Raw genomic sequence first — 22,896 nt, 5'->3', positions numbered from 1 at the left:
GGGTTCAAGTTACAGGAAGCCAGATTCCGGTTGGACATCAGGAAAAACTTCCTGACTGTTAGAGCAGTACGACAATGGAACCAGTTCCCTAGGGAGGTGGTGGGCTCTCCCACACTAGAGGCCTTCAAGAGGCAGCTGGACAACCCTCTGTCAGGGATGCTTTAGGGTGCATTCCTGCATTGAGCAGAGGGTTGGACTCGATGGCCTTATAGGCCCCTTCCAACTCTACTATTCTATGATTCTATGATTCTAAGCTGTCTTTGCCAAATGATATCCTCCAGATGTGCTAGAGGGAGTTGCAGAACAACACATCTGGAGGGCACCAGGTTAGGGAAGGCTGGTTTAAGCATCTTGTACCCACCTGTATTAATTATGACGCAGAACCAGCATCAAGGGCAGGCATGGCAAGAGCTCCCTGGATTCGGATCCTGCTTGTTCACCTGTCTCTTGCTCTGGCCCAGACAACAGTGGTGAGAAGAGGAGCTCCAGGGGCAACAACCAGTGATTATTGCCTTCAAGCAATGGAAGCTAGTGACTCTGATTTCGGGGTGCTGAGAATCCGTTCCAGGTTTCAGTGAGTTCCAGCCAGAACTCTGAAGGAGCTATTCAAGGCGCTATCCCTATCCTCAAGATAGTTTTGAAACCGTGGATAGCTCCTTTAGAGTCCCGGCTTTTCCTGACTGAAACCTGGAATGGATTCACAGACTTTGGGATTTACCGAAATCCAAGCCATCAGCCTTCAAGCCCTGCTTCTGGGATTCCTAGAGGTTTCGGGTTAGTCACAGAGACTGGGGTCTCCAACATGGTGCCCAATGGGTACCTCTCTTGGGCACCTACCAGCTTCCTGCCATTCCTGATTTTATTGTTATTCTTAAGACGTTTCTGAATTCTTATTTTTTGGGCTGGGGGCCTGGCATAATGCAAAATGGGAGTGCCCTGGGGCATAGTGAGAAATTAAAAGGAAATTACATTGAACTGCCCAGAGAGTTTTGGCTATTGGGCCAAATGAAATGTAATTAATAAAAAAAATGGGAAACTGTGGCATTCCTGGCTCTTTTTCCGTGTGAATACCTTTTCTATAAGGCCTTTCCCACAGCAGGCAACACTTTCCACCACACGTGGAATAACACTGTCACCAGGACGTTTTGCTCCTTGGAATTGTATTTGATGATGCCGCTGGGAATTGTCTGATTTGGCAATCCTCGTTTTGCCAGTGCCCAGGTTTTGCCGGGAAGAGAGAATGACGATTAAAACAGTTTACATCTGTAGTGTGGATCTGACGAAAGAATATATGGAAGAGGCGAGTTCTCACTCACCCAGTTCTAATGAATCGGCGAGTTAGTTTAATGGGGGACCAAACAGTTAAGTGGTGAGAGTGACCCCTCTCCCCCAGCTAATGCTCCCACATCAGCTTTTAAATTCAAAGGTCGTCGTCTTCGTCCCCACAAGAGAAAGGAAAGGAAAGAGCAGGACGTCAAGGTTTTATGATCAATGTTTTATAGGGCTCCTATAAAAAAGGAAATGTGTTTCACATATTTCATTAAAAAAAATTACGCATGAATTTAATATGAACTCTTTTCTTGTTAAACACTTGTGCGATCTTTGAGTTTGGCTATATAAAACAGGGTACAGGGCAACTATGAACAAGTTTATTTAACCTTGTTGGGGTTTTATTAACATCAGTAAACACACATCCCGAGTTCTCTTGGTTGCCACTATGATATCACAGCCCTTGCGGTACAGAATTATCCTTTCACTGCTCACTGACTCACTCATAGAATCATAGAATAGTAGAGTCAGAAGGGGCCTACAAGGCCATCTAGTGCAACCCCCTGCTCAACGCAGGAATCCACCCTAAAGCATCCCTGACAGAGGGTTGTCCAGCTGCCTCTTGAATGCCTCTCGTGTGGGAGAGCCCACCACCTCCCTAGGTAACTGGTTTCATTGTCGTACTGCTCTAACAGTCAGGAAGGTTTCCTGATGTCCAGCCAGAATCTGGCTTCCTGTCACTTGAGCCCGTTATTCTGTGTCCTACACTCTGGGAGGATCGAGAAGAGGCCCTCCTCTGCGTGACAACCTTTCAAGTATTTGAACAGTGCTATCATGTCTCCCCTCAACCTCCTCTTTTCAAGGCTAAACATGCCCAGTTCTCTCACTCTCTCTTCATAGGGCTTTGTTTCCAGACCCCTGATCATCCTGGTTGCCTTCCTCTGATTGATTGATTGATTGATTGATTGCATTTATATACCGCCCCATAGCCGAAGCTCTCTGGGCGGTTTACAAAAGTTAAAAACAGTAAACATTAAAAAAGAACATGCTGCAGCTTGTCTGCATCCTTCTTGAAGTATGGTGCCCAGAACTGGACACAATACTCAAGATGAGGCCTAACCAGGGCTGAATAGAGAGGAACCAGTACCTCACGTGATTTGGAAGCTATACTTCTATTAATGCAACCCAAAATAGCATTTGTTTTTTTTTGCAGCCACATCACACTGTTGGCTCCTATTCAGCTTGTGATCTACAACAATTCCAAGATCCTTCTCGTTTGTAGTATTGCTGAGCCAAGTATCCCCCTATCTTCTAATTGTGCATTTGGTTTCTATTTCCTAGATGTAGACCTTGGCATTTATCCCTGTTCAATTTCATTCTGTTGTTTTCACTTTGTTTGTTACATTTCTATACCACCCAATAGCCAAAACTCTCTGGGCGGTTCACAAAACAAAACTTAAGAAGATAAAATACAATAACATAATAAAACTCGAAGTGGCTGTTTTACACAACACTCTAACCCACACTCAGTGGTTAAGTGTGCGTTTTTGTTCAACCATGGGTTTATTTGTTGAACTGTAGGCTAGCATGCTGTCTAAAAACAGGATATATTCTGCAGGGTGGTTTGTTAACCGCCCTGAACAACCCAACAACAAGCCATGGGTTCTCAAGTTGGCTTTTCTGAGACTTAACAAGCCGCCCTGTGGAAAATGTCCTGGGTTCAGACAACACACCAACCCACAGTTCAACAAACTTAACTGCCGAATGTGGGTTAGCGTGTTGCATGAAGCCAGTCAGTATAAAAACATTCCGTTAAAAACTAAATAAAGCCGAAGTAAAAGCCAGCAGCAGTGCAATGATCTAAAAATGCACTAACACTTTGTTTTAAACTGAAGGAACTAAAAAGCTTTGGAGAATAAAAAGATCACAATGTGACAGCCATCTGTCAGGGATGCTTTAAGGTGGATTCCTGCATTGAGCAGGGGGTTGGACTAGATGGCCTTGTAGGCCCCTCCCAACACTACTGTTGTAGGGTTTTAGGATTCGATAAATAATACATATGGGGGGAAAGCAAAAACTTTTCCATTGGAAATATACTGTTTTGTTCTGTCTCTTGGCATGAAAAGAAATGTATTCTTTCTGACACCCCAGGTCTTTATTCCTGCACGGCAGATGGTTTTTGAACTTAGGTTCAAGGTCAGACCAAAACCAACATAAAGTATTGCTTAGCAATGAATGATCTATAGTCAATAAACAAAAGAGATTTGTCAATATAATAACTCTTGGACAGCTTAGCAAGGTGGCGGCGGGGATGATTTAGGAGATGGGAAAGTAATTACAAAAGGAATTTCTCATTCAGATATATCTGGGAAAGAAAGAGATTTATTTATAAACTATTAAAGATGCCCAGTGTGGCATTTCTGTTCAGACTCTCGGAGAGAAGTGAAGTTTTGGAAATGACATTGCTGCCTACGAGTTCCTCATAAGTTAAAGCTGCTTTGTACATAATTTGGTTTTGTTATTAATTATAAACCCAATATAGCCTCTCCATCTGTGGTAATCATTATCAGTAAATACTAATTAGGACTGCAGTCTTTATAGTGCAATCCTATACATATCTACCCTGAAATAAGGCACATTGAGATCACTGGGACTTACTCCCAAGTAAATGTGAATAACACAAACAGGGAGACGTCAGACTTGTAGGATCTACTCTTTCATCTAACCGGAACCATGGGTGGCACAACATGTCCCAAACCTGAGGTGAGAGGATGTGCAGATTATTATTATTATTATTATTATTATTATTATTATTATTATTATTATTATTATTATTATTTCAAACTATTAAACTAGTTACAGGAAGCCAGATTCCGGCTGGACATCAGGAAAAACTTCCTGACTGTTAGAGCAGTACGACAGTGGAACCAATGACCTAGGGAGGTGGTGGGCTCTCCCACACTAGAGGCCCTCAAGAGGCAGCTGGACAACCCTCTGTGTGGGATGCTTTAGGGTGGATTCCTGCATTGAGCAGGGGGTTGGACTCGATGGCCTTGTAGGCCCCTTCCAACTCTACTATTCTATGATTATAACTATAACATATGGAATTTGCAGATGGCTGGGTACACCCTTATGAGAGGCATTCTCCTTTCCCCTTTCTCTAGAGAACACCTTTCCTCAGACGGTGCCTAATGCAATATGTGAGCATATCACCTTAAAACAAGAAAATCAAGTTTTTATTTTAGGAAATATTTGATTCATATGCAGAAGTAGATATAATTGATTGATTGATCAACTAAAACTCATATGGCTGTAGTCCCATGCACATTTACCTGAAAGTAAGACCCAGTAGATTCTATAGTAGTTACTTATGAATGGAGTTGCACAGAATTGCTTTCACCTTAGCGGCCATTTTGATTTCATTCTGTTTTGAACTTATGTTTTTATGTTATGTTATTGTATTTTATCATTTTACGCTTTGTCTTGTAAGAAGTCCAAGGAGCTTCAGCTAATGGGTGGTATAAAAATGAATGAAAGAAAATTGCAGCAGTGCAGAACTCAATCAGGAATTTCCAAAAGCTTCTGGAGTAAAAAAAAAGAAATGGAAAAGAAAGAAACCAAAAATGTTTTTAGATGTTTTTGGAAAGACAGAGGTGCGCAATCTGTATACTTCATTCTTGGAAGAAGTCCAGAGCATTGGCGCAGCTATCAAGAAGATCCTGCTCCTAGTGTAGACCAACCTAGCCCCCACATAAGATGGAATTGAGATCAAGACTTGTCAGAAGATTGTGGTTGCCAGGGGGAGCCTGTGGAAGATGAACCTATATCTGGGAGTAACCAGGAGTATAGCAAGGCCACAGCTAGACCTAAGGTTTATCCTGGGATCATCCAGGGTTCGCTCCTGCCTGAGCACTGGATCCCCTGTGTGTCACCTAGATGAACAGGTCTGACCCCTGGACGATCCAGGGATAAACCTACAGCCCAAGGCATGGGCTAGAGGTGAAAGACCAGGGATACATGTACACTACTGTTTTATAGCGGTATTGAAGTGTATTGATAACTGTTGGGGGACATTACACTTTCCATAGAATGCTTTTATCATGTTGTTTCCTGCTGTTTTATTCCACATTCGTAATGATTTGACATAAGGTGTAGATCTGGTCCTGGTCAATTCCGTTGGTGCCCACACTAGGGTTGAAATGACTTTAGAGAACCTCCAAGTTCTTGTGGGGGTCTCACGCCAGCCACAACGGAACACTGCAGGACAGGGCAAAGACCTGAGGGTGAAACACATTCATGTACATGAAACTCGGGGGGAAATGTAGTTGGAGCTTGACCCCAGGTCAGACATTTACGCAATGCCAAAAAAATGAGGAAATGCATCACCAAGAAAGAGGACAAATGAGGACACCAATTTGCAAAACAGATAGAACGATAGATGCATAGATAGATAGATGTATATTTTGAAATAATTGCTCTAATTTAAATAGAAATCCTTCCCCGTCTTTTAAAAAACACAAACATCACAGCCCTAAGTTGAGAGCCTGCACTTGACCAAGACGGAATAGCAAACAGCACAATGACATTATGACCAGGAGTGAATTGTGTTACTCATTATGGAGGGGTAGGCTGGGAAAGGAAGACAGGGATGATCGGGCACCTGACAGAATCCCTCGGACTTGTTCCTCCTCATCATCATTGCAAGCTGCTTGTTCACCTGCCTCTTGCTCTGGCCCAGACCTCCTGGCTCTCTGCCTGTCAAGCAAGCAAGTGGGAGCAATGAGGAGGAGAAGGAGGAGGAGGAGGAGGAGGAGGAGGAGGAAGAGCTGGTGACCATGGTGCTGAGAAGGTAGACTCACCGAGGGAGGGGGCTGCCATGATGCCTCCCAACAAGAAATGAGACGATAAAGAGGTTTGCTGTGCAATCCACAAAAGCTTCCTTCAGTAAATAGACACCTGTTCACACCTGAACGGAGTGTGAATGCTAGGAGCTAGCCTCTAAGCTGAATTAGCCTAACAAAGCAAGGCAGTTGCCTATCAACTCAATGGACAGTTTCCCGCCGTGCCTGACAGGCTTTTACCAGACCTCTCCTTCAGGGAGGGTCTTCAAGCTGTAACCTCTGCCATGTGGCTAGCCTAGCAGACCGCCTCCTAATTTCTGTCAACTCTAACCGCTTGACCCTGCAGCAGACTCTGGGACCTGTCATTTCTGATGCTTGGTCCCTCTCTGACAAAGACTGTGTTCCCAGGGACTGGGAGGACGTTCTCTGAACCTGGGCCTCCTGTTCGATAAGGTCCTGGGAAGGTTCCTCCTTGACTTCTGGGTAGGCTTGCTAGCCCCCTGTCTCTGCTAGTTTACTTCTTCTTCAGGCTCCAAGTCCAATTCAGAATCCATACCAGGGAGGCCAGGCCTCGTCCTGACAGGAGCCCTGAGAGGGTGTCTCACCCATGGGCCCTCCAAAGCCTGGAGCCAGCAGTAGAACCTCGAGGATGGAGTTGTGTGTGCAACATTACCCACCTTGATTCCCTCAGGTGTGGTAGAGAATGCTGTCCTTTTGCCAGTGTTCCGGCAAGCTTTTACTGCCGGAAATGTTTCTCTATGTGGAAAGGGGTGTCTGAGAAGGCCACTATTTTGTCCCTCACCTTAGGCATAAAATGTCTCCGGCCAGCCCTGTTCAGAGGTATGGTCTTGATATCACAGCTAATTGCCATTAATAGAGCTATGTTCTCAGAATGTGTAGTGGCTCACCCTCCCGGAAGAAGGTACATCCATCTTCCATTGGAGATGAAATTGTTCTGCAGGCACTTACCACAACGAGACCTTCTGTTTTCTTCCCACGCTGAAGGTAGCACTTGAAGCTGCTGTACAGAGGCATATAAAAAGCCCTTCTTTTATTTTTTAACAGGCAACGACTTGACAGAGACATAGCGCTTTTGAACAAGATTACAATAAAGTTTTTAAAAATACAATAAAATGTAATTTACATCCTCGTCCCATTTGTTAGGACCATATGACAATCATTCCTTTCTCCTGACAGATCTAAACCTCCGCTTAACACATTGCGATCATAAATATTACCCGCTACAACATAGCAATTTAATACTTACCAAATGTATTTCTAAAATATTACTGCAGATTTAAAACCCTGAATTTTAACCAGATGTGTTTCCAGCGGGTTGGCTCAGGTTAGACAGACATCTTCTCCTGTTTTTTTTTCCCTTTTCTTTTCTTTTTTCATGTTCTGTTGCTGGAAAAATTGGATCATTGCCATTGAATGTATTAAACGTAAGACTGCAAGATCCAGATCTTAATAACCTGGATCCATCCGGCCTTATGGGGGAAGGGAGATGGTGGGGGCTTTGAAGATTTGTAGACCCTCCACGCCCAGGTTGTCACATGCTCAGGTTGATGACTACACAACTAAGCCATGGATAGGCAGCTAACCCTGTTGCAATAAATGGTTAGTAAGTGTGTTTAAATCGTGGTTATGTAAATCGAGATTCCTCGCTCTCCTTTATTCCTCATATCGAGGCAGTAGCTAAATCCTGTCGTTTCTTCCTGTATAATATTGCCAGGATTCGACCATTTTTGTCTGTCTCTTCTGCCAAGACTCTCGTTCACGCACTGGTTATCTCTCGGTTGGACTACTGCAACCTTCTTCTCTCTGGCCTTCCTTCGTCTCACATCAGTCCGCTGGTCTCTGTCCACCACTCTGCCGCCAAGATCATCTTCTTGGCCCGCCGCTCTGACCATGTCACTCCACTTCTGAAATCTCTTCATTGGCTTCCAATTCACTCCAGAATCCAATATAAACTTCTCCTGTTGACCTTCAAAGCTTTTCACGGTCTAGCTCCTGCCTATCTCTCCTCTCTCATCTCACACTATCGCCCCGCTCGTGCTCTCCGCTCCTCTGATGCCATGCTTCTCGCCTGCCCAAGGGTCTCTCCTTCCCTTACTCGGCTTCGTCCTTTTTCTTCTGCTGCCCCTTACGCCTGGAACGCTCTTCCAGAACACTTGAGAACTACCAACTCAATCACAGCTTTTAAAACTCAGCTAAAAACTTTTCTTTTCCCTATAGCTTTTAAATATTGAGTTTGTTCTGACTCTATACTGTTAGCTTCACCCTACCCGGTGCCTGTTTACACTTCCCTGTGCCTGTTTGCATTCTCTTTCCCTCCTTATTGTTTACTACAACTTTATTAGATTGTAAGCCTATGCGGCAGGGTCTTGCTATTTACTGTGTAATCTGTACAGCACCATGTACATTGATGGTGCTATATAAATAAATAAATAAATAATAATAATAATAATAATAATAATAATAATAATAATAATGTAGCCACTATGGTTAGGAATGGTTCACACAACACGCTAGTTCCTGCCTCACTGAAAATGTAGCCCAAAAGGCTGGTAAGAATTCAATTTTCTGAACAGTTTGCTTTGTATCCTAGGATAAATGTGCATCATCTCCATTCAAAATACTGATAATTTACTATTGTGTGTGGTGCTGTGCTATTGCTTGTCATTCCTTCCCATCTACATGCTGACAGGCACACCATTCCTTATCCTCCTTCCCGGACCCCACCTAGCTGCTGGCAGTCTTGCTATTGCACATGTAACTGGACTATTTATTGCACAAGTAACTGGACTATTGCACATGTAATTTTTGTGAACCGCCCAGAGAGCTTCGGCTATTGGGCGGTATAGAAATAAAATAAAATAAAATAAAATAAATAAAATAAAAATAAATAAATAACTGGACTATTGTATTTTTTATTTGTGTTTTTAGATGGTTGGTTGTTTTTATGCTCTTCATGATTTTAATTTTTGTGAACCGCCCAGAGAGCTTTGGCTATTGGGTGGTATAAAAATATAATAATAAATAAATAAATAAATAAATAAATAAAAATTGCACATGTAACTGGACTATTTCACATGTAACTGGACTATTGTATTTTGTATTTGTGTTTTTAGATGGTTGGTTGTTTTTATGCTCTTCATGATTTTAATTTTTGTGAACTGCCCAGAGAGCTTTGGCTATTGGGCGGTATAAAAATGTAATAATAAATAAATAAATAAAAATTGCACATGTAACTTGACTATTTCACATGTAACTGGACTATTGTATTTTGTATTTGTGTTTTTAGATTGTTGGTTGTTTTTATGCTCTTCATATTTTTAATTTTTGTGAACCGGCCAGAGAGCTTCGGCTATTGGGCGGTATAAAAATGTAATAATAAATAAATAAAAATTGCACATGTAACTGGACTATTGCACAGGTAATAGGACAACTCTGGACTATTACAAAGATTGCTTACTGTTCCCCCAAGCACTGATTTATTTCCTATCATCTACCCTGGTTCCCTGTCAAAGTGCTGATCAGCTTGGTGTTGTGTGTGGTGCCCAGTGATTTACCAGGGTCAAGTAATACGAAATTGGGGCTATCCCAGATAATTAAGCACTGCTGTGTTTCTAAGCCTTTCTGCTGCAGTGCAAGACAATAAAGAGGTCTGCTAAGTAATCTACAAAACCGTTTTCAGGAAATAAACATCTCTTTGCACCTGAAGAGAGTTTAGACACTAGGAACTTTCTTCTAGGCTAAAACTTGGCTAACTAAGTGAGACAAATGTCCTTTCAACAAAAGGGAAGGTCTTTTCCCTGAGTCCTTTACTTTCAGGGAGGATTCCTCTGAAGAAACCTTTGGCGAGAAGCTAGCCAAGCTGACTGCCTCTCGCCTTCTTTCAGCTCTGCCTGTTTGAATCTGCTGCGGAATCTGGGCTTGGTCAACTCTGAAGTCCTTTCTCCCTCTGAGGATTGCTGAGTCCCCACAGACTCTGAGTAGATAACGTTTTCCCTGATAAGGTCCGGTGAAGATTCATCCCTGGCTGATGCCTGGGAGAACCTCCTCTCCCGCTTCCTGTATAGGCTGGTATATTTCTAGTCCTGTTTCTTCTGGTTCAGAATCTGATTCCAATTGATAGCCTGAAACTCCTTCCCCCACACTAAGGGGAACAGGCTTGATCATGACAAGCACTATTGGAAGCAAGGATTATGCACACACATAACATGCACCCAACAAATATGTTATTGCTCCAGTTCAGCCTTCCCCAACCAGGTGTGTTGGACTTCAACTCCCATAATTCCCAGCTACGAGAGTTGCAGTCTAGCATAGCTGGAGGACACCGAATTCGGGAAGCCTGCTGTGGCTGCACAGAGCAAATTTAACATGAATTTAACATGGAGACTGGGGCCACAGCGAGACCTAAGGTTTATCCTGGGATCATCCAGGGTTCGCCCCTGCCTGAGCACTGGATCCCCTGTGTGTCACCTAGACGAACAGGTTTGACCCCTGGACGATCCAGGGATAAACCTTAAGTCTAGCTATGGCCAGTAATAGAGTTTGAAATACTACCACAGAAACCTTTGCCATGATTTTAAATGCAGTGATTTGATGGAAAGGTTGGTATTGATTTCACAAGTGCCGGGTATGAATAATCTCTTTTTGAAAGCTACATAAATAAAACACAGAGGGATGCATTTGTTGAAATGCCTATTTATACATTATCTTTGAGGCATGACTTAAAGTAAAGGCTAGGTGGGGTGGTTCTTCCATAAAACAGACGGTACTCCTAGGTGCTTACGTCCCAGTTCCCAGGAACGTTCTTTACACAAATAACTGACTGGCCAGTTATTCTGCGTACAGTCTTCAAAATATAATCCTCCAGAGTTTGTCTTGCTGAAATCAATAGATTGCTGTGTGCCTTGTTTGTTTGGCATATACACCGAACACCACCCAATCCCAAAGGTTCACAGTATGTATTATGTCCATATTTATATAGTGTTACCTGTGTACACAGTGCTTTCCAAAGGATGAGAAGACAGATTTTTAGATCTAGATTATCCCAAGGGTCCTACGATCTAAAAAGCAACACCAGATCCCTTCCCCGTATATAATCTAGAACTGGGGTCTTTAATATGGGGCCAATGGACTCTACTCTTGACACCTACCCGGGGCTGGCCCTAGGATAAATAGCACCCTGGGCAAGGAGAACTTTTTTTGCAAAGCCACTCAGAAGGGTCTGTGGGCTCATCTACACCAAGCAGATATTCCACTATGAAAGTGGTATGAAAGCGGTATATAAAGGCAGGAGCCACACGACTGCTTTATAGCAGTATTGAAGTGCACTGACAACTGTTGGAGCCCATGACACCGCTTTCACACCACTTTCATAGTGCTATATCCTGCTCGGTGTAGATGTGTCCTGGGCCCCAACAGTTGTCAGGGTACTTCAGTACCACCATAAATCGGTCGTGTAGATCCTGCAGTGCACTTCAATGTCACTATAATGCAGTCCTGTGGCTCCTGCCTTTTATGTACCGCTTTCGTACCGCTTTCATAGTGGAATATCCTGCTTGGTGTAGATGAGCCCTGTGATGTCCACTGAGAATGTCATTGCTCAAAACTTTGATTTCTCAGCCACTGTGACAAGCACGGTTTTCTTCAATCACAACAACAACAAAAAAGAAAAGAAGAGGCAAATGTTACATACTGGAATCAGAACTCTCTATTCAGTACAGAATTTGAGAATATCTGTCTTCCCTAAAAAAACCAAAAAACCCGCAACTTTGCTGCTTTTAAAACACCAAGGCAGGATTTACACTATTCATTACACCGTTATTTAAGTGCATTGTTGCATCCTCCCTTGCTACGTTACAACATGCAACTTGAGCCCAGTCAATCGAAATACCTTTTCTTCTATCGTTTTACCCCGGCACACTCTTCTTTAGAACGTTCTTCATTATGCTCATACCGGCTCTGAAGTAAACCTCCTTCTTCCGGTGACTCTGAGCTAGACCTGCCGGGATAAGCCGGCAGGGAGGCGGGGCGACGCGTAGGGACGAGGGAAGCCCTGCAGCGTCTTAAAGGGGCCACGTGCGCCCCGAAAGATAAGCGGGTTTTTGCCTCTGTCCCCTCTTTCACCGCCCTCCCTCCCCCTCCCCCTCCCCCTCCCCCTCCCCGCGTTGTGCCAGCTCTCCCTCCCCTAGAAAAGCCCTCACTTGTCCTAATCAGGAAGCAAAGACCATGGTCACGAGACATGACTTTGAAAGACGGCATTGAATACAACGAAAGGTTGGGGCACATTATTAGTTTTAAAACGATTTTAACAGAAAGTGGAACGGTTTTAAAAGTCGGAAGAAAGGTAACAACAACAGCATCACGTGACTGCTGACGTCATCTCTGCCAACTTGTTACGTTTCATCTAGACAAGTGTAGACGGGCTCCTAGTCCTCATGGTGGCCAACAGAAACAGAATAACTGAAAACCTTAAAAAAAAAATAAAGGAAGGCTTCTCCCGTGGCGAGGGATCCTTTGAGGTAACTGTCCGTACCATTTGTCTTCTTTAGAATCCCGGCTTAATATATGTATATATAGTATTAAAATAATGAGCCCTCAAGGTTGACAGGAAAAATATATATGAAAACATCAGAACATCAGAAGTGCCCTGATGCTGGATCAGACCAAGGGTCCATCTAGTCCAGCACTCTGTTCGCACAGTGGCCAACCAGCCATCGGCCAGGGATGAACAAGCAGGACGTGGTGCAACAGCACCCTCCCGCCCATGTTCCCCAGCAACTGGTGAATATAGGCTTACTGCCTCGGATGCTAGAGGTATCACAGAGCCATCAGGACTAGTATATTTTATACTAGAAAATGTGCACAGAATTGCACTACTTAGGATAAAACTCTGAGTTTTGCCTTGTGCTTTTTCCCAACCCCCTTCTCGGTTGCATTCTAGCCTGTGCGTTGCAATATCTTGCTGTCTTAATTGTTTTCTTGACTGAAGCTTTGCCAGACCCAATAAAATCCATGCCCCAAACCTGGACCCATTCCTGCTTTATCTGAGCACTGACGAAATATATTGGGATTCCCCACCCCCCTCTATAGCTTACACTCATATAACAATTCCTGTATTGCTGTATTTGTCCTATTTCTCTGATTTTAAGTGATTTCGCTTCACTTCTTAGCCTTCTTCATTTCGCTTGTCGAGTCTGAATCACAGAATAAAATCGGGAGGGCTGCCACAACTCCTCCGGTACCACTCCCTCGCAATCGGAGAATTCCCAGAATTAAGTAAGACTTGATGGATGATAATCTTGTCTCATCTAAAAAGCCTCCAGAAACAGATCTTGTGGCTTTTCCTGGATGCATTCCATTGCTCTATAATAATCCCTACCAGCCCAAAACTTGTCCCAGGATTCATCACGGAACTTTACTATTCAGGTCTGGCCCAAGACAATTTTGCTTCCTGAGGGTTAGGACCAGATGCCCCCCACCCCTGCCTCATTCTCCGTTAGGATAGGGCCACCCTGCTGATGCATTTTAAGGTTGATCTACACACCCAGAAGAACCTTGTGGCATAGACCTCCTTTCCTCTCCCGAAAGCTGCTGTGCAATAGCGTGACGGAATGCACCCCCAGGTCAAAAACTCTAGCATGCCCGGGAGAAGTATTTTTGTTTAGCTTGTATGTTGATAGTTGGGCAGTCTCCAAAGTTGGAAGCTTCCTAATGCAAGGTGGCCAGAGCACGGAAGTGATCCCCGCCTCTGTGTTCTGGCTGCCCTGCATTTTTGCTAGATGGGCGATTTTGCCCATCTAGCCGCGGGGCTTCAGAGTGGTAGGAAAGGAGGCTGGGACGAGCATAGGAAGCTTCTCCTCACCCAGGACCACCGTGTTTTCCCCATTTCCACGCCAGTGTGGTTCTCTCTGTGCTGGTTATGAGTGGGAGGGGAGCCTGGTTTACTGTCTCCGACTTCAGAGCCAATAAACCAAACCATCCTAGAATAGTACCATGTACATTGATGGTGCTATATAAATAAATAAATAATAATAATAATAATAATAATAATAATAATAATAATAGTAGAGTTGGAAGGGGCCTATAAGGCCATCGAGTCCAACCCCCTGCTCAATGCAGAAATCCACCCTTAAGCATACCTGACAGATGGTTGTCCAGCTGCCTCTTGAAGGCCTCTAGTGTGGGAGAGCCCACCACCTCCCTAAGTAACTGGTTCCATTGTCGTACTGCTCTAACAGTCAGGAAGTTTTTCCTGATGCCCAGCTGGAATCTGGCTTCCTGTAACTTGAGCCCATTATTCCGTGATAGAGAAGAGATCCTGGCCCTCCTCTCTGTGACAACCTTTGAAGTATTTGAAGAGTGCTCTCATGTCTCCCCTCAATCTTCTCTTCTCCAGGCTAAACAGGCCCAGTTCTTTCAGTCTCTCTTCATAGGGCTTTGTTTCCAGACCCCTGATCATCCTCGTCGCCCTCCTCTGAACACGCTCCAGCTTGTCTGCGTCCTTCTTGAATTGTGGAGCCCAGAATTGCTTGCAACCAGACCCAGCGTAGGGGCTATAGGATTGCTCTTTTAGCTTCTTTGTCTCTTCCTGTTGGCGGCCTTTAATTTATTTATTTATTACATTTATATACCGCCCCATAGCCAAAGCGCTCTGGGCGGTTTACGAAAGTTAAAAACAGTGAACATTAAAAAGTATACAAAATTTGAAACCATCAGAAACATAAAAACAACAGTATAAAAACAACAAGGGATTTAAACACTGCTCCAAGTCCCTTGCTCCTTCCGCTTTGCAGTAAGTTAACAATATTACGTGTCCTTGCCTCATAATATTTATTGCAGTCTTGAATCTTCCTCTATACTCTAACCCTCACCAAATATCTCAAGAGGGACTACTTTGAGGATGTGCTCTGTTTTGCTCAGCCATGTTCTGTCTCTTTTTAAAAACTTCAAGTGGAATTGTGACGTCGCTGCTGCTGCTGCTGTCTTTACTCTTCTTGCATCTAAAATTGCTAGGCATTATTTTTTGAAAAAAGGGGGGGAAATATGATACTGCCATCTATACTGATGTCGATACAGATCATAGATGTTTACGCGAAGAAAGGGACAGCAAGAAGAATCAGGCGGTTGGAGAAACTTCCTTATGATATATAATGTTACGACATTTGAAGCTTTTGAAGCTCCAGAGAAAGGCGTTTAAGGGGCAGGGGTGGGGTGGGGGGATACCAGCGGCTCTGCACCCCAGTCTACACTGACTGGCAGCAACCCTCTAAGGCAGGGATCACCATCCTTTTTGGGCTTGCGGGCACATTTGTCATTTTGAAAAATGGCCCTGGGCACCACCACAAATTGGTTGCTGGATGGGGGAGGGGGGCACTCACAAAAATGTTGAGAACGCCCCTCCCCTTATCTGTGTTTGCATGTGTGCTTGAATGTGCACCGTGTGTGTCCCTCTGGCTTTTCTCTCTCTCTGGCTCCTCTTTCTCTTTCTCTCCCTGTCTCCAGCTCCTCTTTCTTTCTTTCTTTCTTTCTTTTCTCGCCCTTTCTCTTTCTGGCTCCTTTTCACTCACTCCTCTCTGGCCTCTCTCTCTCTCTCTCTCTCTCTCTCTGGCTCCACTTTTTTTTCTCCCTGTCCCAAGCTCCTCTTTCTTTCTTTCTTTCTTTCTTTCTTTCTTTCTTTCTTTCTTTCTCACCCCTTCTCTCTCTGGCTCCTTTTCTCTCACTCCTCTCTGGCTTCTCTCTCTCTCTCTGGCTCCTCTTCTCTCACTCCTCTCTGGCTTCTCTCTCTCTCTCTCTCTCTGACTCCTTTTCTCTCACTCCTCTCTGGCTTCTCTCTCTCTCTCTGGCTCCTTTTCTCTCACTCCTCTCTGGCTTCTCTCTGACTTTCTGCATCCTTTTCTCTCACTCCTCTCTGGCTTCTCTCTCTCTCTCTCTCTCTCTCTGGCTCCTTTTCTCTCACTCCTCTCTGGCTTCTCTCTCTCTTTCTGGTTCCTTTTCTCTCACTCCTCTCTGGCTCTTCCTTCTCTCTCTCTCTGGCTCCTTTTCTCTCACTCCTCTCTGGCTTCTCTCTCTCTCTCTCTGGCTCCTTTTCTCTCACTCCTCTCTGGCTTCTCTCTCTCTCTCTCTGGCTCCTCTTCTCTCACTCCTCTCTGGCTTCTCTCTCTCTTTCTGGCTCCTTTTCTCTTACTCCTCTCTGGCTTCTCTCTCTCTCTCGGACTCCTTTTCTCTCACTCCTCTGGCTCTTCCTTCTCTCTCTCTCTCGCTCTCTCTGGCTCCACTTTCTTTCTCTCCCTGCCCCCAGCTCCTCTTTCTTTCTTTCTTTTCTCACCCCTTCTTTCTCTGGCTCCTTTTCTCTCACATCTCTCTGGCTTCTCTCTCTCTCTCTCTCCCCTTCTCCCTCTGGCTCTTTTTCTCTCATTTCTTTCTTCTGTCTCTCCCCCCTGCCCCGTTCCTCTTTATTTCTTCATCTTTATCGCGCTCTCCCCCTCGCTCTGGGTCATCTCATGAAGCTGAATGGTGAGAGAATCAGGACAGCACATTGTTAAACTATGGAATTCACTGCCGCAAGGTGTAATGATAGCCACCAACTGAGATGGCTTTAAAAGGGGATTAGATGAATTCATGGAGTTCATGGAATTCAATGACTACTAGTCCTGATGGCTATGTACCATCTCCCCAGTACTGGAGGCAGTATACTGGGGAATACACGTGAGAGTATTCTATTGCACTCCTGCACTGCTTGCGCACTTCCCATAGGAGTCATTGAGAACAAATGCTGGATTAGATAGGCCTTTAGTCTGATTCACCATGGCTTTTCTTCTTATATGATATTGTTGTTTATAATTCTGTTTTGTGGCACTTTGTGAGCATTTCTGTTTTTATTGTAGATTGTTTTTGTTATTCATTTGATTGTTTGCTACATTTATGTTCTGCCTTTTCCTCCAAAGAGCCAAAGGCTTCCTTTCCATTTTATTCTCACAACACCTCTGTGAGGTGGGTTAGGCTGAGAATCAGTGACTGGCCGAAAGTCACCCAGTTAGCTTCATGGCTGAGTGAGGACTAGATGGTGCTATATAAATAAATAAATAAATACTACTAATAATAGATCTCTGCTACACCATACTGGTTCTATGTATACATAGATAATCTGCAAGTAGAAAATGCTAATTTCAGTCTACAGGGAAAATTTAAAATAATATTGCATACCTTTATAAAGAAAACTAGGGATATAACATTTACAAAATTGTGCTTATAATGAATTGTATGTTTACGTTAATGTTTATTGTTTGTACTGTAACATGCTCTGACTTCTTCCAGAGTGCTATTTATGTGTGTAATATGCAATATCTTTGCAGAGCACATGCACACTATATACTTATTGTATAATCATTGCATAACATTTACCCAATACGCAAGTAGACGAAAGTTACTTTTAAGTCTATGCAAAAAATCCAGAAAAAAAAAAGAAAGAAAACCATGTAAAGAGTGTTCTGTTTGTGTTTTAATTTTACAAATCAAAATAGTATAGAAATGCTTACAACATTTTTATACTGGTAATGAATGGTATTTTTATTCTTCTACTCATAAGCTGCTTTGAGTTTTCCTTCCAGAATGTTTTATATATAGCACACACACACTTATATAAAAATTGTACTACTTATACCCTCATATACAGATACAGACATGTGTGCATATATATCTCACACTTAATGTGTGTGCATGTATATATGAATGTAAATGTCTAGGACACTGTGTGTGCGTGCAACACACACATATGTGTGAGTGTGTGTAGATGTCTGTTACATTTATTGTATGTGTATATGAATGTATAAGTTTAAGACACTGTGTGTGTGTGCAACACACACATATGTGTGAGTGTGTGTATGTCTTACATTTATTGTATGTCTATATGAATATATAAGTTTAGGACACTGTGTGTGTGCAACACACATATGTGTGAGTGTGTGTATATGTCTGTTACATTTATTGTATGTTTATATGAATATATAAGTTTAGGACACTGTGTGTGTGTGCAATACACACATATGTGTGAGTGTGTGTATATGTCTGTTACATTTATTGTATGTTTATATGAATATATAAGTTTAGGACACTGTGTGTGTGTGCAACACACATATGTGTGAGTGTGTGTATATGTCTGTTACATTTATTATATGTGTATTTGGATGTATATGTCTAGGACATTTTTAAATAAGTGTGTGCATATGTTTGCGTCTGTTTGTTGGTGTATATATACATACAAACACACATTTGTATAATAAAGGAAATAGCCATATACACATACCTATAGCCATATACACACTCCTATGTAGTGTGTTAGTGTACATATATAAACACACACACACTTATACAATAAAAGCAATAGACATATACACTCATACACCCACCCGTACTTATATCTCGTGTCTACAACCATTTCGTATCCAAAATCTACACTCAAGCTGGAGTGTGTGTGTGTGTGTGTGTAAGAAACGTTAATCTAAGTCGAGAGAGAGAAAGTCTACACGGTTGTCGCGTGAACGCAAAACACAACGCCAGGCGAAACGGAATGCCTCTCTCTCCCTCTCGCCCGCCCGCCCGCCTGCCCGCCATTCCACTCCACGCGCCCTCCCGCGTTCCAGTGTCCGGGTTTTCCGCCCGGCCTCGCCCCGCTCCGCTCCGCTGCCGGCCTCTGTGTGTTTGCCTCTGTGTGTGTGCGCGCGGGTCCGTGTGCGCGCGCGCGCGCGCGTGTGTGTGTGTGTATCGCTCCCTCCCTCTCTCTTTTTTCCCCTCTCTCCCTCTCTCCTCCTCCTCCTCGTGCACTCTCCAGCCCCTCTCTCTCCCTCTCTCTCTCTCTCTCTCTCTCTCTCGCTCGCTCGATCCGCCGCTCACTTCTGTCTCAATATGTCTCAAGATGGCGGCCAATGTGGGATCGATGTTTCAATATTGGAAGCGCTTTGATTTACAGCAGCTGCAGGTCAGGCTCGGGGTCCGCTCGCGCGTGGGTCGCCCCCCCCTCTCCCCCTTCCCCCCACCTCCCCACCCCCACCCCCACCCCCACTCCCTGAGGTGTTTTCTCTCCCCCCCCGGGGGGGGCAGCTCCCCCTCTCCCCCCCTCTCTCCCCCCTCCCCAAAACCCCCCCAGCCCCCCTGAGGGGAAGAAAAAAAAGTCTCCGTGGAAGAAGGAGCCTCCCTCCTCCTCCTCCTCCTCCTCCTCCTCTCCCCGGCCTCGCTTCCCCTCAGAGCCCGGCCCGGCCCGGCCTCGCCGCCTCCCTCCCATCGATAACCCGCCGCGATCAGAAATTGATCCTCTTTGTTCAATTCATCGATCCCGACAAGATGGCGCCGCCGCCGCTTGTCCCGGGATGGAGGAGCCGCTTCGCCCCCCCCCGCCCCCAAAAGACCCCCCCTCCCCAAAACAGCAGCAGCAGCCCCTGTAAGGCGCCCCCACTCCCTCCCTCCCTCCACCACTCCCCCCCTCCCCAGCGCCCCTGTTTTGTAAAAGAGTAAAGGGGGGGGGGTTGATAATGATGATGATGATGATGATGATGATGATGAAGATGATGATGATGATAATAGCAAGGGGGGGTTGGCTTCTCTTAGGGAGTCTTTAATGATTATTGCGACCCCCCCTCTCTCCAACAGCTCAGGACACACTTTTATTTCACAGCCCCCCCACAATTAAGGGGGGGAGTTTCCTTCTCTTATGGATTCTTTAATAATTGTGACCCCCCCTCTCTCCAACAGCTCAGGACACACTTTTATTTCACAGCCCCCCACAATTAAGGGGGGGAGTTTCCTTCTCTTATGGAGTCTTTAATAATTGTGACCCCCCCTCTCCAAACAGCTCAGGACACACTTTTATTTAACATCCCCCCCACAATTAAGGGGAGAGTTTCCTTCTCTAACTGATTAAGGATTATTGCGACCCCCCCTCCCCAAACAGCTCAGGACACACTTTTATTTAACAGCCCCCCACAATTAAGGGGGGAGTTTCCTTCTCTTATTGATTCTTTAATAATTGTGACCCCCCCTCCCCAAACAGCTCGGGACACACTTTTATTTAACAGCCCCCCCACAATTAAGGGGAGAGTTTCCTTCTCTAACTGATTAAGGATTATTGCGACCCCCCCCTCCCCAAACAGCTCGAGACACACTTTTATTTAACAGCCCCCCACAATTAAAGGGGGACTTGGCTTTTCTTATTGATTCTTTAATGATTATTGAGAACCCCCTCCAAACAGCTTTGGACACACTTTTATTTAACAGCCCCCCACAATTAAGGGGGGGAATTTCTTCTCTAACTGATTAAGGATTATTGCGACCCCCCCCTCCCCAAACAACTCAGGACACACTTTTATTTAACAGCCCCCCTTATCCCACTGTTTTTGAACAGCCCCCCCAATTAAGGGGGGAGTTGCCTTCTCTTATGGATTCTTTAATGATTATTGCACCCCCCTCTTCAAACAGTTATACTTTTATTTAACAGCCCCCTTCTCCCGCTGTCTTTGAACACCCCCTCCCCCAATTTTAGAAAGAAGAAAGGACTAATTTTATAAAGAAAGGGGGGAAGTGTTAGGAAATGTAAGTTGGGGGTGTGTGTCTCTTGTTTACTTTTTGCTGTTTCCCAGTAACCCCCCCCAAAACAAACAAACAAACCATACAGTCCTCTCCCCCCTTCTCTTTTAACAGTCCCTCAATTTTATAAAGAGAAAGGAAGAATCAAGGCTGGTGCTTTTTTCTCTCTTGACCCCCCCCCCCCAGACATCTCCCTTGAGTAATATTCCCCCCCTTTTTTTTAATACCCTGCTAGTTTTTATAGAGAAACATACAAAAAGAGAAATAGCTGGACAGAGTGCCTGTGTCCCCGGGAGGGATTTTCTCTCCTGAGTTTCTCTCGCTTTTTGTACCCCCCCTCTTTTATAACAACACCAATGCCCCCCCCCACTTGACAGCCCCTGTTTATGACAGAGGAATGTTAAAAATACCTCCCCTTCTCAACAGCCCCCCCTCTTTTTTTCCTTCCCCCCTTTTCCTAGAATAACCCCCCACCTTCCTCTGTAACAGTCTCCTAATTTTATTTTGGGGTGGGGGTTGGTGTGGTGTGGTGGTGGCGGGGAGAGAAGTGTTACAGGAAAAGCCTGTGTGTGTGTGTGTGTGTCTGTGTATATATGTCCTGTGCTCTGTGTTCCTTCCCCCCCCCCCAAATATTTCTGCTTCTGTTCTTGATTTCTCTTCTTCCTCTCCACCCCCCCCTCCATAAAACACACACGCACACACTAAATTTGAAGCTCCTGGGAAACTTTGCAGGACTTTATACACTGACAAGGGGAAGGAGGGAATTGAGGGATGGAAAAAGCCCACTCTTTTCCCAACCCCAATATTCAGTAGCTCTGGCCTGGGGGAGGAACAGCAGAAACCTTGTTTCTCCCCCCCCCACCCCATAATTGACCACAGACCTTTCTTCCCTCTTCCTCTTCTCCTCCCCCTCCTCTGATTATAGTTAGGGCTACTGTGTGTGACTTGAAAGCAAGGGGGGGCCTATCTGATAATAGCTTTAGCATCAAGGTTCTGCCTTTATTTCGGGGAGGGGGGGTTCCCTTAGAAGCGGACTTGCCATTCTCTTCCTCTTTCTTTTGCACCCCCCCTCTCCACCTTCTTATCTAATGGGGCTCCAAGATTTCCTGTTTCTCCTCCTAACAACCACATTCTTGGGGGTAGGGGGGAACAGGCTTTGAATTATCAGCTTCCTCCAAAAAGAAATTACGCCTTTTCCTGATGAAGTGTGTTTTGGGGGAGACAGTGGTGTTATGGCTTAGAACTAATTGCAGCATGTGGATTTATGTGTGTCTTCACCCTGTAGCCCTCTGTTCCGTCTTCTCCCCCAACCACGTTTTTTTTGTTTTTTGTAAAAGGCTGTGGGGGGGGGCATCTCCCCTCATCTACTCCCTTCTCAATATTTGAGGGAAGATTTTCTTCCCTCGTTTTTCTTTCTTTCCCAGTCAAATTCCCCCAGAAGGAGATTTAAGAAAAAAGAAGGGGGGGTTAGAATTTGTTCACGCTTACTCCTTTCGTAGTGTATGCGAGGAAGGAAGGAAAGCACACAAGGTCAAAAGAGGACTCGCTTAATCCTGTCGTTGGGTTACGGCGGGGGCGTCACTACTTCTTTCCGACTTGTCGGGAGGGGGGACTTTGTAGTTGCGGGGACACACACACACACACATGACGTGTCTCCCCCATTGGTGCTCTCCCCCTGGCGAAAGACCCCCCAGGTTCTTTAGGCAAAGGGTTGAAATCAAACTGTCAGACAGTTAGCCGCAGCGTCCTGTGTTTACTCTCACGTAAAGCCCATGGAATTCACTAAGACTTCCAAGTAAGTGTGCTTAGGATTTCAGCCTCGGTTTCCTTTGAGAGATACAATTCCCTGCTCTGGTGGGGATTTGAAGGGGGGGGGCACTCACTGCATCCCACCGCTATCCCACAGGAAAAGTGGGGATCCTTTCTTGAAAGAACCTCTTCCTTCTTCTACATTATTTTTTTTGGGGGGGGGGATGGTGGTCGCTCCATTTCTTATTCAATCCTCTGTGTCATTCCAGTTTTGTGGGGGAAAGGAGGACTCTCATCATGGGAGACTATTAATCCCATCAATTTCCCATTGAGTTCTCAGTTTTTTGGGGAGGCCTGGTCCAGCAGCTGCGTTCTGCCGCTTTCATTTCGTTTCTGGTTTCGTGAAATTCAGGGATATGTGTGTGTATGTGTTTTGAGTGTGTGT

The 22,896-nt window shown here is 44.7% G+C and overlaps 1 protein-coding gene across 2 annotated transcripts in view; it reads left to right on the top strand.

Moving 5' to 3' along the window:
* The first annotated feature begins 18,848 nt into the window (after positions 1–18,848).
* The window catches only part of CUX1 (cut like homeobox 1), a 313,297-nt gene continuing 309,249 nt past the window's right edge, over positions 18,849–22,896 (top strand). Inside the window, exon 1 of one of the 2 annotated variants that reach the window (XM_063146718.1) lies at positions 18,849–19,101. In XM_063146718.1, the coding sequence (XP_063002788.1) occupies positions 19,039–19,101 (63 nt within the window). In that variant the 5' untranslated portion in view covers positions 18,849–19,038. The remainder of the gene's footprint in view (positions 19,102–22,896) is intronic. The other variant, XM_063146717.1, reaches the window with a different exon arrangement.

The sequence above is a fragment of the Elgaria multicarinata genome, chromosome 22, assembly GCF_023053635.1.
Source record: "Elgaria multicarinata webbii isolate HBS135686 ecotype San Diego chromosome 22, rElgMul1.1.pri, whole genome shotgun sequence".
NCBI lineage: Eukaryota > Metazoa > Chordata > Lepidosauria > Squamata > Anguidae > Elgaria > Elgaria multicarinata.
The sequence above is the reverse complement of the archived record's forward strand: the minus strand, read 5'-3'. Positions and strand labels throughout refer to the sequence as shown.